This window comes from Dermacentor andersoni, chromosome 2, assembly GCF_023375885.2.
Source record: "Dermacentor andersoni chromosome 2, qqDerAnde1_hic_scaffold, whole genome shotgun sequence".
In the NCBI taxonomy this organism is placed as follows: Eukaryota; Metazoa; Arthropoda; class Arachnida; order Ixodida; family Ixodidae; genus Dermacentor; species Dermacentor andersoni.
The window spans coordinates 131,481,373-131,498,139 of NC_092815.1; the positions used below are offsets into that span (position 1 = coordinate 131,481,373).

Consider the following 16,767-nt stretch of genomic DNA (forward strand, 5'->3'; position numbering starts at 1 on the left):
ATACCATTCCGAAAACCTCGTAATGCTTGTTTCGTGCCAAGAAAAGACTTAGTTTACGAGAAAATTGCATCTGAAGGGTCCGAATGCCTTTTTCGAAAGTCAAATTTCCCGCTGCCCAACTGGGGGAGTGGTGATGTTGCATACGCTATCACCACCACCCTTTGCTGCCATTGGTTAGTAAAACAGCGCCTGGCAGACGGCGGTACCGCGTCAAGACAGAGCGGTGGATTCGCCACGGCAGCGGCTTTTTGGTCAAGTGGCGTAAACCGTTCGGGCACCCGCGGCATCACATGGAAGTTGAATTTCTGCTACATGCAGTTTGCGTGGGTTTTGCGAGCCAGCAAAACCAGAGCAGTCCTACACAATAACGAAACTAGTGAAACGCGAAAGCGTGGGCGGCGCGGAGTCGAGCAAAAACGAAAGCTTTCGATCGCCGGTGTCGTCAGGGGTAACTTCAATGAATTTTTTTTCTAGAAATGAAATAGAACTGGACAAGTAGCATTTTATTTCATCTTATAGTACAATACAAGGATGTTTTTTGCAACTAGTAGTCGAGTACTAGTGACAGAATTTAATGGAGGAGTGCTTTTGTCACCGGGCAAAGTGCTTGTATGTCCCAGGGGAGTCTCTAATCATGTCCTGCATTTAGCTAAATTTCTCAATTATTGAGGCTCGGATCAGAATAATATTGACGTATTAGAAATTCTCGGGCACTAATCCATCACTTCTGCTTGACTGAGTATTTGCCTTTAGTGTCCCTTTAAGAATGCAATACAGTGCAATGGTTGTTCCATCATCAAATTTTCATGGTAATAGAGAGAAATAGCGATAAACTCTCACTCAGAACGAAATTTTTGCATGTGAGCTACTGTGTGTGTGTAGGGGGGGCATCAGTAATCACGGCAATCCGAGATTGGAAGGCAGGATTCAAGATTGGCGGGCTGAGATTTGGACATTACCTATTGCAGCACATATCACAGTTTAGTGAACTTTACCAGGGAAAAAAGGTGCACATTAGAATTGAGTAGTATATACGGTACTTCTGACACCCGTAGGCTACAACTTATTTGCCGGTACTGGGGTCTAGGTGCAAAATTCTGCAAAAGAAAGCTTGGCCTTCATTTCCTGCAGTAAGCCTTCTTTTTTACCATGAAATGAATGACAAATGCAGTTTTTAGGGACTACTTTGCCAGCATCCACTAATTTTATGTTTATCTTCAGTGTAACTTGAAGGTGCACAATAATTTATTCATGTGGAAGAAATTTTTTTTTTATCTCATGAGCAAAACACTTTGTATACACAGTTGAAAAGTCATTGGAGGAAGTGAAGAGCTCATTTACTAATTGCCGTTTCAAGAACACATTTCCTTGAACCCTGTTTTGTTAATCTACATCAAACCAACAAATCCAACTGCAACTAAATGAGGAGGAAGTTATTTGGAGTACGCTTTATACTAGACAAGCAGCTTACTCCAGGCATTGGCAAGGCCTCCATGTATGATTAAGCTAGTTGTAGAACATGACTCACCATAAATGGAGGGAGCCTACCTAGGAGAGGCTCCAGTGGCGGAGCTGGTGGTAGTGAGTGTGATGAATGAAAAGGTGTGTCCTGAAAAGACAGCACAGTAAATAAACCTTGTTTAGATATTTCATTACCGTGCTTTGGATGCAAATCAAGTGAACCAAGTCTTAAAAAAGAAACATAGTGGCAAACATTTATTCAATGCTTTTCACTGTAATCCACTGCACAGCTCAAACACTACTCCATCTGTCCTGGCTACATTTTTCAGTAGATCAAAGCCTTTCAAAACATTACAACTTCAGTGATTTGTCCAGCTCGGAACTAATTTTCCTGCAACATCTGCAGGCTTTTGTCGTGGAAACAGCCACCTTCTCAAGAACTTCTTTCTTGTGATTGATATACTGTCATCCTTTTCAGCTACAGTATTGCTTGTTATGACCTTCCAGTGCATGCACAAATACATAATTATGTAATTTCAGGTACTAAAAAGCAACAAGTTTTTGTCCACTTAAGGCCAGCAGGGGCTAAATATATATTAGATATGCAGCATTTCTTTTCTTGGGTGTTAAGTAGGGGTATGCGAATATCCGAAAATTTCTAATATTATCGAATATTACATTTTCAATATTTGAATTTGATTCAAAAACTAGGTATTCAACAGTTTTCGAATATTCGATTGGATACGAGCATTCGAAACAAATCGAATATATTGCTGACTGTGCGGGAGAAAACATGCTTCTTAGCACTTATTTCTATCTAATCGAAGAAAGTGTGTATGATCTTGTGCTGAATTTTGCAAAAATTTCATGCCTGTAAAATTTCATTCACCTGTAAAACATGTTTAGCCACTGAACGCAGACGCTTTGCAGAAAAGCCAGCCTCTCAGTAGCAAGGGGCACTGGTTTGCCAACAGCAAGGGCGCACTCTTTTGCAAGTTTCAGCCCCAATCCTCAGCTTATTGCTTGACAGCAAGTGCAGCGAGTGACAGTTGGTACAGGGTCCAACGCGTCTGATTTTACAGGAAATCGATGCAGTATAATAAGGTACAGGTTCGCAAGAACAGACAACTAACAGAAATTACTCAATTTTCCAAAGATAACGTGAGCCAAATACACATTATTTTTAGTATAACAGCTTACTAGTTGAATTTGATAATGATAATGCAATGGCAATGTTGCAACATCATGTTAAAGTAAACCAACTTGCTAATAAATGCATGTGGATATCATTATTCAATATTTGATGCTAAGTATTTGTATTCGACTTGTATTTGAAAATTTTGTTATTCGCACACCCCAAGTGTTAAGCAAAAAGGAGGCATATACATTGCTCCATATATATATAATATTATCAATGCGACATATCTTGACAACATGCTCACACTAGGTGGACAGAGTTCATTAGTTTCGTAACAACTGCATTTATTATTATCATTTGGGAAAGAAGGAGCAAATTACAAAGAGAAATTGGATATGAGTGGAATCTCGATAAACAGAATTTTAATAAATGTAATTTGCATTTTCATCAAGGTGAAAATTTCGAATTTGAGTGACCCTTCATGCAATCGTATTTAGCTTTTTTCTCTCGGTAGATGGAACTCCTGACAAACGGAACCAATTTCCCTGGTCTCTTGAGGTTCTGGTTAAAGAGAGTCCACTGTAACCCAATTTTCATAAAATTTGTTCAGGGAGCAAAAATGGAAAATTATTGGGTTTCACCCAAAAACAAGGAACTGTAGCTACAGTCGAACCCAAGTATAGCGTATGAAACTCGTAATAAAATGGGAATTAGCTCCATATATATTGTATAATTTGGCACAGAACTTCTAAAGAATTTGACAATGTATAAAATGCATCTCATAAGTTATTTACGAAGTCATAAGAAGTTGTTTATAAGATGCATTTCATACACTGTGAAATTAATCTAATAAACAACTTCTTTAATTTCTATATACTACATGTACCGCGGGCCACATTAGTGCGAGAAATAGCCTCCGACCATGTTTGTTTGTAATTTTCAAAGCACCGTTCAGCATACATTTTTCAACATTGTTGAGTGACTTGGAACAGCTGAGCCCACAGTCTTCCACTGACACACAGCAGCGGCGAACGACGCTCAGTCCACGAAGTGCATTGAAACACATGGGTGGGCCACAACATGTTGAGCCTTCACAGTTACTGGCACCAGTGAGATTACTAGCGAGACTGGCAACGATGTCTTCATCAGCGAGCTTTCTGGTAGTCTCAACATTGCTGTCAACGAACACGAAGTCAGTTGCTACAGTCCCATCGCATCACAAACGCCACCCGGAAAGTCGCATGGCTGGATCCACAAATCAAGTTTCTCGAGTGATTCATCCCACTTGTCAGATAAAATGTTTGCACCAGCCTCACCGGAAATTCTCAGACTAGAATGATGAAAGCAGTTGTGAATTGTTTCTTGTTTGAAGTCATTCCATGATGCATTCAACATTGAAAGTGCACTCAGGGGATTGATTTTAAGCTCTCGGCCAGTGCAGAGGTATTGCAAGAGCCATCGCACGAGGCACTTTCTGTAGCTTGCTTTCAGTGCAAGCATGCTACCTTGATCTAAAGGCTCCAGCACCGGCACTGTGTGCAGCGGCAGGAAACAATGTTCAATGTTTCTGATGCTGACGTTACAACAGTGAGCAGAGCAGTTATCAATGAGTGAGCAGACCTTTTCACCTTGGCTTATCACGTCATTCGAAGATTTGAGGCCCTTGCCAAAAAGTTCACTCGTCATCCATTCTTTCCGTCAAACCTGTAGGTCACCGTAACAGCAAGTGTATCTTTAAGCATCATGGCGATTCACTCTTTCCAATCACAAGTAGTCGAAGCTCAGTCGATTCATCCACACTGGTGGTGAGCAACACTAATATTCCAGCTTTACTGACTTTCTCACAACTTGCCTGAACGACTTGTCATCAGACAGCATCTGCCAGAACAAGGCAGTCTTGTCAGCATTAAATATATCATGCGGATGATACCTTGTTGCAATGACATTCTGATTTTACTCTATCTACTTGCTGACATTGTTAACATCCACCGCACAGCTTTTGCTATGCTCTTTGAAGCACTGCAACCAATTAGAGCCACCGTGAAAGTCAGGTCCATCAAGATTGAAAGCGAAATCCTTCCCTTTCTATTTGATAGTGGGGCCAGAAACAGATGTTTTGTGACCAAACATTGAGGAACCACTTGTAAACTGCTGCCTTGACATCTTCACATGCAGCCGTGCATTCTTATCGGGCACTGAAGGCAGGCAGCCTCTTTTCAGCCTTAGCCTCAATGCAAGCCTTGTTCCTCAATATCGTACTCAGCTTGCTTCTTTGGATGATGCAGGCTGCGACAACATTGGACTTCTTTTCTCCGCATTCGACTCTGATGATTATCTTCAGCTTTGACGAGAAGGGCTGGTGCTGCCGTTTCATGGCAGCCATCATAGTAAAACAGTGGACAAGCACAGCAAAGCAATACGGTGGAACAACACACAATCAAACAAGTTAGTCGATGTCTGATGCAATCGGGAGGGAGCACCATGCGACAACCTTGTCACAAAATAAATAAATGGTCTCCAATGCACACTGTGAAAGTGGTTAGCCAGCGAAGCTGTAGTATCACCTGATCTGATAGACCAATGTGACGTAGCCTTGAACTGGGTGCAGCCGGGCTTGAACATGACGCCGTTGTGCATATTAATGTTGCTGTTTCTTTGGCCGCTCATCCTATTCATGCTGCTCTTCAGGAGTCCTAACTGTGCATGGCTTAGTTTGGGCAGGAACCGCTACATCCTATCTAGCCTGAGCATGACGCCGTTGTGCATATTGATGTTGTTGCTCCCGTCAGCACTCATTGCGTTCACACTGCTCTTTCGGAGTCCTGACTATGCGTCGTCTTTCCATAGTGCCATCAGAACACAAATAAAATGAGCTGCTAGGTCGCTTATTTTACATAAGTAAGTGAAGTTCCGTCATGCCCTGCTTCGTATGCTACAGTTGCCACTTCCCAGCAACTGCAGCTTATGCAACCATAACCTTTTGCCGGGAAATGCTTGCAGCAAACGCTATGCGCAATGGCATGCTTTCTGGCTCTTTCTTTTTTCTTTTCCTCACATGGCCGGCAGCGGCGCCGGTGCTGTGGAGGCAGGCACCATCTGGTGGTGCTGCAAGGAAGCCAGCAGCGCACACGGCATGCCCCTCCTGCTGTGATTGGTCGAGTTTTTGACCATGGGCACGAGAAGTGCATTGGGGGGGTAGAGGTACACGGCTTCGCTGTAAATGGAGGAATCAGAACTGTACCATAGAGTTTTTCAAACCCTTGCAGTCGATAGCATTCCATTCAAGTTTACTGTGGAGGCACTAACAGCGAATATAGCTAGTGCTCACAGCTAACCAGGTTTGTCAGAAAATCACTGCGTATTCTAGGTCATGAGATCCGCACTTCTGACATGACCTAAGGAAATGCTCATGCCAGAAATGGCACAGGCGTTTACTGACTCTTTTTGCAGACTTCGTTGTTTACTACATCCAGCTATATTCTTATGTCAAGGTTTCCATTTACAGTGAAATCCTAATAATTCAAAATTTCTTAATTCGAATTAACAGATAATTTGAACTTATGATTGGTCCTGGCAGAGTCACGTGAATAAGGAAATATTGTAACAAATATGAACTCTAAGAACCATGCAACAATTATTTTGAATTAAATTTCTCGCTCTCACGGACTGCCTTTTGGAAAAAAGGTCAAAGCCTGATGCATCACTAGCCACTATAACGACGTGTACTAGTACAAGCCTTTTAGCTTGTGTGATATGTTAGACCCACACTGCTTGCTCCACCTCTACATGAAACTAGGGTAATGTGCTGCATTTCAGCAGATAAGCAAATAATTGATGAAGTAAAGAAGCTTTTAAGGGGTTCTGCTTCGCCAAAAAATGACTAGTGCTAAATGATGAGGCATTTTCTGATAGGAATGCAGTCCATGGAGCACACCAGTGTGATTTAACCTTCTTTTATCATTTGCAGCTCAAGTTAATGTCTCATTTTCGAGAGGGCACTTCCAAATACATATGGTAAGGTATCAGGCTTCAGTCATACGGTAGTTACCAATTGATAATTTATGTAGCTTTGAGGAAACTTCGGGCACCTTACAGTGTGCCACTCGAGAATTCGAACTCCTTGTTACTCTGCCTGCATGACGCTGTCTCAATTCGGCCCCTGAGTTTAATATAAAAGCGACATACATTGGTGACCTGGACTAGAATCAAGTGCTATGGCCTCAAGCTGCTGTATCCCCCTTCAACACTTTCCATCATCGATGTTAAATTGCTTGTCCCTTGAAGGGTAGACCTCGAACTATGGTTTATCCAGGCAGAGTCACAATTTGCTGCATAGCACATCTCTGCAACGTCTCCTTGAAAGTGAATAAAACAGTCTGCCTAGTCGCTTAGTTGATGCAGCTGTAGCCAACTCCGCCAGAACAACCGCACACGCCAGTTCCGAGTGCCCAGGTTTGTTGCTTTATGTGTTAATTGCAGCATGGCCTTCAGCAATTCCTCTGACTGCCATTGGGAATTTTTAATGTTTGCAGTCATCAAGCAGCTTCAAACAGGCCAAACTCCACCCTTCATGTCTCCATTGAAGAGGGAAACAATTTTTTAATGACGGTATATTTATATACCCGGAAAAAAAAAAAAGAAAGGTTATTTTCTATCTAAAGGGACAAAACACATCGAGAATAAACATAATCAATGAAAAGATATTAAAAGAATGAATATATTGTAGAAAATTTTTCAGTAATAGGAGAAAAGCACCAGGCAAAAACAGGAAGTGGGCTTCCCTCCAAGCCACTCATGGCTTTGTTTGCAGTTTGTACAGATGACTCTCATCATATGTGAACCATAATTAAATTTGCTTTACATATGAGTGTGACACCAGTGCAGCCGGAAATCTTGCATCGATCTGTTGCCTCTGCACATGCTGTCAAAAGAAAGCAGGTCACATGCCAAACTTTCTCCTTTTTGTTCTGTGTTCTTGCTCTAAATCAACGAATAACAGGCAGCAGGCACTAACTTGCTGCCTGTCATTCAATGTTGGCCAAAGGCATTTAGCCAGAAAGTTCTCACTCAACACTGAAACTTGGCAAGAAAAGTTTTTTTTCCTGGTATGTTGCCTGCAGGCAACACTCATCCATAAACAGTTCAGTGCGGGAACTGCCGGACAGCGAGTGCTACAAAGAAATGGGCGAACATACAGCTATCGCAGCGTGATCGGCCTCTGTTCAAGTTGCAGGGAACGGTGATTCGATACATTTGGGGAACTTGCTTTCGACAGCCATGACAATGGTCAAAAGATAGACTGACCAGTTTGGATGCACGCATATGGGCATGCGTGCACCGACACACTGTCCAGCTTTTCTGGCCATTTGTGAAATAAAGACTTATTTTTTGATAAATTCAATATTTCGAACTGTGTTTATTCAACTTTTAAGCAGCTACTGCTGATGTATCGTGCACATTATCGAGTGCAATACTTTTCAAAGGCGCTCTCTTTTATGCGAAGTCACATTTTATTTGAGTAATTTTCTGGCCTCCTTGGAGGTCAAAGGAACAAGGTTCCACTATACCATAGGCCGAGATCTACTCTACTCAAAGGTTGCCTCAAGTTTGTTCCTCGGAAACAACAAAGAAATTAATTTTTCAGGAAAATATTACTCACATGGTACTGGGAATAACTATCACTCATTCGAGGACCGTGAGTTGCAGCTGCGCTGTGGTCGTCTTCACTGGGTGGTGTCGGAGACCCATGGGCCTGTGTTGCAATAGTTCAAAGATGTTAGCAAAGAATTGTCAGAAATTTACGCAGCAATACAAGAATGCAGACTGCACTGAACATTCATATTATGCGAGACGTGTCCAACATGTGACAAATTCTTAGCGTTACAAGGGGGCCAAATGAAGTCACAATGCATCCTGAGGGCGAAAAGCACCAGCTCTCATGCAGGCTGATTACTGCATTTGAATCGCTGAACACTGTCCATATGGCATTGTCATCTGAGTCAGAGCAAGAATATATAATGGATGCAGTAAACAAAAAGCTGCAGTACTTCATTAACAAGGTTTCCACCTACAATATTAATTATAAACTGCATAGTGAGTGCAGCAACATGCACCCCAAACTGTTGGCATAACTAAATTGTGTAAAGGACAAAAAGCCAAATTTTCAGTAACAATGGAACAGATCACCAGGTACAACAGTGAAACGCTTAATATACCCGAAAAAGGAATGGTGAGACTTCATGGGCTTACAAATGTCAAGATGAGGGCTGATGGATGGAAATAAACTTTTGATAAAAGTTGCATGAACCAGGGAAAATGCCACAGAAAGGCTGGCTGAAATTTTCAATAGCTGGACCTATATTTTCATCCCATCTGACCTAGAAAGATGCTAAAGGCAAACCTGAACTCTAACTAAAATGACAAACTATTGTCTTCAAAATGTCATAGAATTTGTTATGCATCAGGAAATGACTCAGCTGCTGAGAAAATTACATGCGAAGACAGCAAAATACTACCAATGAAAACAGGTATGGATGCACCAGCACCATATCAGTGCAGGGCAGCTGAAAAAGAATTAACTGGTTCTCTGATAAGGAATGGAGGAGGGACAGACAAGTTACAGCCACCAATAGAAACACACTGCTGTGATCTGCGCAGCCAGGCACAACTTCAGTAATGCATACAACTGGCAATGTTTTAGTCATTTAAATTTGTTGACTGGAACATAACACAAAGGCTCCCAGTCCGTCCTGTTAGGTATGACTGATTATTTCTCTCATGTCGGTATACCTTGAATATAGCAACATCGTGACCTCAGGCTGCACTGCAGAAGACAAATGCAGCCGGGAGGCCATTTCCCGTCTTTCAGTACTGCTGAAGTGCGATCACGCAGTGTGTGGGAGAGGGAATGGTATGAGTGCCCTATTGAGCTGCAGAGGTTTGAAGGATGGACAAGTCACTCGGGCCGGGCTTCTTCAACCATGCTTGCGTCCCTCCAACATTGGTGGACCGGACTAGAAGCTATGGCCTCAAGATGCTGTATCCTCCCCCTTCAACACTTTCCATCACTGACGTTAAATTGCCTGCCTCTTGGAGGGAGGACACCAAACTATGGTTTATCCAGTCGGAGTCACAATTTGCTGCACCGCACATCCCTGCAGATCTCACAAAGTACAACACTGTGGTGAGCAGCCTGCCACATTATTTGCTAGTGAAGTCTAAGACTTGCTGTTTTCTACACTAACAGACAATGCATATGGCCCATTGAAGGCAACACTAATTTTCACGGCTATGCCCCCTAAGCGCCAGTGGCTGCAACACCTTCTTCATGAAGCTGGCTTTAGTGACTGCACTCCAAACTATCTGCATCATCATATGCAGCAATTATTTGGCACGGCAGCAGACAGACTTGCCAGTGTCTTGCTTTGAGAAATTTTTCTTCAAAAAATTCCCCCAAACATCTAAATGGTCCTTCTCAGGCGAGAAAGAATTATCCAAGCTAGCTGACAAGCTCAAGGGGGTCCCTTGGCCACCAATCGCAGGCACCACAAACAAGCCACCTCATTCCAATTAGCTGCAGAAGATGATTACGAGACTTTTTGGCTCGTGGATACTGTGGCTGCCCTTCAGACTGCCTTATGCTCAACGGGCCAGTGCGCTATGCAGCCGCCTCCCCAGCACCGAAAGCTATGCTTGTACCATCACAAGTTCAACAGAAATGTACGCACAAGTCTATACCGTCCTACAAGCTCTCGGGGAACGCCCCGGGAAAGCACTGAAAGCAACCAGAAACTCTGCTATCTGTAACATCACTCCTCCGTCTTCTTCCTAACACTCACACAATGGCTTGCACTTCCTCGTCCGAACACTTTCTCGTTCAGCGGACCGCAAGTGCCTAAATGCAGCGCCTCTGAAAGCGGTGAACAGCCTGACCATAAATAGCCATTTCTGCTTTTCAAATGTCTTAAACGAAGAATAAGTACAAAAACTAAGGACACTAAACTGGCCTGAGTTAATACTCCGACTGTGACACATTTTTTTTACAAATGTAAGCACTGAAACAACAGACTGGCAGCTTAAAATTCACGGACTACAGGATATTGCTCCATTCGGCATGGCCAAAAAATGGAAAGAACTAGCTTTCAGAGATGATTTCAGAGCATTTTCTTATGTCGCTGATCAATGCAAAACAGATAACGAAAGTGAGAGGTAAGTGTATTACTCTGCTTGCAAAAGCCGCACCGTCCTGGCACACTGTCCTGACATTAACATATTAGGCACTTTACTTACATTTTCTCGTTTGGCTTGTTCAGTCTGCCGCTGGCGTGCAAATTTCCCTTCTGATGGGAGCAATTCTGAGAGGTAGACCTCCTCTTCATTGCCGTACCCAACATAACGAACAATGCACGTGTCATGGTCCATAGACTTCACTTTGGCCTCATAGCACTGCCCGTCAACTGAGTAGACGCACCGGCAGAAATCTCCAACTTTCCATTCCTAGAATGTAAGTGACCATACCAGCTGCTGTCAAGGCACTGAGAAAAACAACCGAAACAGTGCTCAACGCACCCAAGATTTGCTGAATTTCAAGTACTCAAGATGTAGACATATATGCCTTAGTGAAGTAATACTGCCCTCATCTGCTCCGTGCCTGACCAATAAACAGGACACCTAAACAACACCAAAAATAACAGCAAGGACACACAGTCCAGAAAAAGTGTGTGTTATGTGAGAGTGCATATTTGATTAGCATCCAGCAATGAATGTTCAATTAACGACTTCGTGGCACAGTAATTTATAACAATTTCTGACTAATGTAACAGTCAACACAATCATATTGGATAAGAACAAGCATTATTGCATACCAATTGCATGCCTACTGTTATGCGTGTTAAGTGGACAATACAGACACTCAGGAAATAAACCTTAAAAGTTGTTTTTGACTGTTAGCGGTGGTATCTCAAACCAACTCGAAACCTTATAAGCCAATGTTAAAGTAGAAACACTTGGCCAGTCTTTCAAAACAAAATTCGTAAGATGACGACTTTGCTTAAATATTGAATAAGCGCACAGAAACGTTCTTGAGCAACGTTACGGCTACCTGAAATGTAATTAATACAATCATATCTGCAACTATTTATGCTGTGAAACGTCGGTAATAAGGTGCCGTACTCGTGCTTTCTGCTGGGTATGGTGAGCATCGTTTTTCTTGTTTCCTTTCTTCTTTTGTTGTTTATGGGGACCACCTCCAGATGACGTCACCTGTTTGCCAGATCCTATATCATTCTGAAACGAAATTAATTGATTGAGAAGCAAACTTGCGGACACATTACGCACTTATGTCGACAATGCATGTATTCGAAAGACATACCTCATTCGTAGAGACTGCACGGTTGTATGCCTTTATCAACGCTTCATCGTCTAGCAGATCATCGCTTTTATCATCCTAAAATGAAAAACCGGATGAATGCTAGCGTACGCAACGCACGCGCTGAAGCGAATTTCACGCCGCAAACTTTACCATGAGTGCACAAAACTGCCTTCGCGGACACTTACCTCGGACACCTTGTACACTACATCACTGTCTCCGCCAGCCATTACTCGTGCAACAGTCACAATTTGGAAATGGAAGTCAGAAAGATAAAAAAAACTGGCTGCGAACAAGCAGGTGACAATTAATATAACCACCAGTCCGGCGCGATCACAGCTACGAATACCAAACAATATGCATACGACAGAAAAAGTGCACAACGCCTGATGCTCTTGTCGATTGCGATGACTGGATGCAACACAGCTTCGTGTTGTCTCACTCATAGTGTTTCCTACAATATTGTTTGAAACTTTATGGTCTCACTCCTGTGGTATCACCATAGTAACTCTATAAGTAGCGCCAAGGAGGTTAAAAAAGAAATTTTAACCTTCTTAGGTAGCACTCGTACTAGAGAACACCTATAATATTTACATGGATGAGGGAAAGAAAAAAAGAGACGAAAAAAAAATCAGTTTTTTTTTTTTGGGGGGGGGGGGGGGACGGGGGAGCCTGGATTCCTTTCCCAGCAAATCCCCAACAGCGACCGAGAACCGTCCCCTTCGCGAAAATAAAGGCTTGAGTAATACATTCATTTTCCCTTCTTCCATTCGCTGGTAGCACCAAGCTACGGGTATGCAACGTTGCGCGCTTTGAAATTGTAGTGTCAGGCCATGGGCTGAGAATAGCATCGGCATTGAATAGCTCTTTCTTTTTTTCGTATGCTATAACCCTGTGGCACGCAGATCGTGATAACATTGCTTAATTCATGCTCGGATCGAGCAATGTTTCACGAACTATTAACCGGCCGCGGGAACTGTTAAGCGCAATGCGCAGGCAAATTTTGAAATGCCAGTGATAACCACTGGGGTTAAAAGAATATTTTAGACCCTCGTTTTTGACCTTTTTAGAAGCGTTATATGGAACGCTTAAAACGTTTTCCCTCTTCCGTGGAAGGACCATAAATGGCAGAGTTCAAACTTTGAGTGAATCGTTGTACAGAAAGTTCGAAGTGTGTGGGGCAATTAGGCGCTTTGGAAATATTCACTGAATATTGGCGATTTCCCAATTTTTCTACTTTGAACACAGCATATGTAGTTAATGTTCCCCGGTACTGCTTAATGAAAATGTGAGGCACGGTGTTTTTGTTCCGATGGAGGAAGCATGTCGTACGCGACGAACGATAATCTTTTTTATCTCTGTAGCTTAATTAAAGTCTTTGCAGGAAGTTGATTATTTAAGGATTCCAGAGCGTCATATGCTGAAGTTATTCGATATATTTCGTAACTCCCAAAAGAACTGTACAAATTGCAAACTTCAATGTCGATGATAATAATGTGCAGTGTTCAGCTTAATGTGTGGCAAAACTTTCGCGTTCCTGGATTAAATAGAAGCCTTACAAAGAATTACTGAACTCTCGTTCTTTTTTTTTTTTTTGCTTATTTTCGCGTGTCATGCGAGGTTAGGAATTCGTTTCTCCGGGCTCCTCGGTTAACTAGACGTGGTACCTTGTTTATGTTTAATAAGGGGCATGTTATGACTAATTTGCACGCAAAGTTCGAAAATATGTTGGTTAATTGCGACATTTTTAAATGAATTGCGCATGCATTCGAGTGCTGCGGAGGGCTAAAGTGCGTTTTTACGAGCGGCGCGCAATTTAGCCCGCTTCCATGACATAACTAGCTATGTCATGGCAGCAGGTTGGTCTTAGTGGCTTGTGTAGTACTACATATGCCTCTAAGATCAACCTTAGCAAAAATTTGTGGACCTTTATGCCAAATCTGTATGCGAAGTTATATGCGCGTAGATCAAATGCGACTTTGGCAAAACAATTTTAGGCAAATGTTCACAAGTGTCAAGCTGCCATTGTCAGCTACGTTTCCCAATGTGTCGAGAGAACTCTTGAGTTACACCTTTATCTTGAGTATAATGGAGGGCATCTTTAGTGCAATGGGTTGCAAAATTTTTGCGCTACTGGCCTAATTACGAGCGTTGCATATAATTCTTGGACACTCCCATGTCTGTGCGTTAGACAATGTTCGTCCGGTGTCCTCACTGAACTAAGCGAGGCACTTTGCGTCTTGTGAAAGAACCAGGTGATGGGTGGTGTATACGAAAAGTTCAGTGTGGACGGGTTTACTGCGGCTTTTGTAATAAATTACTTATGCAAACGCTCCGGAGCGTTATCAGTGTTTTACAGGAGGCGCAAAATTTGGCCCGCAATCCTGACATAACTAAACACCAAGATGTGATCTCACCAAGATGTGAGGAAAACAATGGCAAATTATTGTGCGTGAAGTAAAATACCTGTGGAATAAATTGAATCTACGGCAGAAAATTTCTTAAACACATGCTCGAAAGTATTATGTGAACGCTTTCCGCGGTTCCAAAGCCTCCAAATTGAGTAAACTGTGGACGTTACACAAACTTATTTTCGAAAAATAAGGGACACGTTAGGGATCATGTGATCATGCGCCGTTCTCTCTGTATACCCTGTATACAGTATCACACGTCTGTCCTTGAGCGAACTGAACACGTAATCTACGTGCATAGTGATGCACTTATGGGGACATGTTCGTTTTTTTTTTATTATTTCGTTGTCATGGTGCACCAGGTAACATAAAATCAGTTGTTCCTGGCTTGATACAAGTTCCTGAAGTTGAGCGGACATCCAGAAAAATAAGCGTGCATTGTTCCGTTTTCTCCGCGGTAGAAAATTTCTTCCTCGTTAAATTAATATTGACTCTATAATCTTAAGTAGCGATGAAATGAAACAATCACTAGAAGAAATCGCGAAGGGATTAGAAATTAGATTTTCTTCTGTCTTGCCAAGTTGTTCTCGCTTACGAAGGGCATCAGATGATTTTACAGAAATCTCCATGTTAGAATTGGCTGAAATCGTGGAGCGACTTCCACATTCACCTCCCGGCGTGGATGGGGTAACATCTACTATGATCAGAATTTTATTTAAGGAAGCTTCTGATGACCTTTTAGCTATTGTAAATTACTCAATTCGGTTCCCATGGATTCCGTCCGCGTGGAAAATTGTTAAAATCATCCCTATTCTTTAAAATCATGGGGAAGGATATACAATAGACAACATTAGGCCAATTGCGCTAACTTCAAATTTGGTTAAATTAATTGAAAGAATTCTATGTGCCCGTAAGATTAAATTTATACAGAACAAAGACTTGCTTAGCCCCTGCCAAATTGGATTCCGACCATCATATTCAATTTGGTATGCTCACGTGGACTTAGAAAGTGGAATAAAATTAGCACGGCGACAGAGGCAAATAGGTGCTCTTGTGACATTAGACATTTCCAAAGCCTACGACAGTGTAGAACACTTAATTTTATTAGATATATTGCGAAATCTAGAGATTCCAAATTATTTTTTCAAACTGGATTGGTGAATTTTTAAATGGAAGAACATTTTACTGCTGTCTGAGAGGCGTTTCCTCGAGTATATATAATCAATCACGAGGTGTTTCTCAAGGAGCTGTCACTTCACCATTACTATTTAATATTCTGATGTGTTCCATTCCTCTTCATCAAGATGTACAAACATACGTATACGCGGATGACATTGCTTTCTTCGCATCAGACAGTGATATTCACTCTCTATATTATCGACTACAGAACTACCTCAACCCCATAGAAACCTGGTTAAGCAAAATTCGCCTTTCACTTAACGTTAGAAAATGCTCGATATTGGTTTTCCCTCTTAACAATCCCGTTAACACATCGATATCCTATCGCCTCGAGACTATACCTCAAGTGGAGTCGGTGAAATACTTAGGTGTAGTATATGACGGTTCCCTCAGCTGGCTCGGCCATATTGATCATATAGTTAAAGAAGGAGTGCGAGCAGTTGGTATTCTACGTAAGTTGTGCAACAGTCGGTCCGGAATGCGGAGAGGTCCACTTTTAATGATATACAAAATGTATGTGCGGCCCATTTTAGAATTTGGATGTGTTTTATTTTCTGGTGCTCCAGCTTATAAATTACGTCCCCTTGTTCTACTTGAGCGGGAAGCCCTACGACTGTGTTGCGGATTACCGAAATGTGTTAGACCAAGAAGTCAGGTTGCCCTCAATATTGCGTAGATTTCGTTTACTGACGGTGCAAACAGTCTTAAAATTGTATGAATCCCCTATAACAAGATTGAAATACATATTCATCTCCCAGCCTGCACTTTTCTTCGGAGTACACTGGTATCGTTTTTATACACCACAGGTGGTCTTCGTACAAACATTGATAAATCCCTTAAATATACGTCTCTTTCAGGTACCACCTATTTGTGATGTGCGAGAGAACCTACAAATTATATATGATGACATCTACCAAAATAATGCAAAACTTCTCTCTTATAATATATTAAACGGCTTATTACAGGACCATTTATTGAGTTTATGTACGGTCATTGTACGGTACGGTGCGGTCAATGTACGGTCATTGCGACAGGCGCCTCACAGTGTGAAGAAAAATCTGGAATTGGCATTTTCTCTCCCGCTCTAGACTGGTCATTTGCAATCAGGATTCCGGACTTCCTTTCCGCATTTTTGGCTGAATTTTTAGCTGTAGTTCTAGCCTTACGCAAACTAAATTCGTCAATATCGGCGGTAGTAATAATAACATATT

The 16,767-nt window shown here is 42.1% G+C and overlaps 1 protein-coding gene across 1 annotated transcript in view; it reads right to left on the minus strand.

Annotated features, from left to right (window-relative positions):
- Window positions 1-12,361, minus strand: part of LOC126540731 (survival motor neuron protein-like) — a 29,919-nt gene extending 17,558 nt beyond the window's left edge. Inside the window, exons 1-6 of the mRNA XM_050187578.3 lie at window positions 12,155-12,361; window positions 11,970-12,044; window positions 11,771-11,884; window positions 10,889-11,095; window positions 8,259-8,351; window positions 1,529-1,609 (exon numbers count right to left, since the gene is read on the minus strand). Of these exons, the coding sequence (XP_050043535.1) occupies window positions 1,529-1,609; window positions 8,259-8,351; window positions 10,889-11,095; window positions 11,771-11,884; window positions 11,970-12,044; window positions 12,155-12,196 (612 nt within the window). The 5' untranslated portion in view covers window positions 12,197-12,361. The remainder of the gene's footprint in view (window positions 1-1,528; window positions 1,610-8,258; window positions 8,352-10,888; window positions 11,096-11,770; window positions 11,885-11,969; window positions 12,045-12,154) is intronic.
- Between the last annotated feature and the right edge of the window lie 4,406 nt (window positions 12,362-16,767).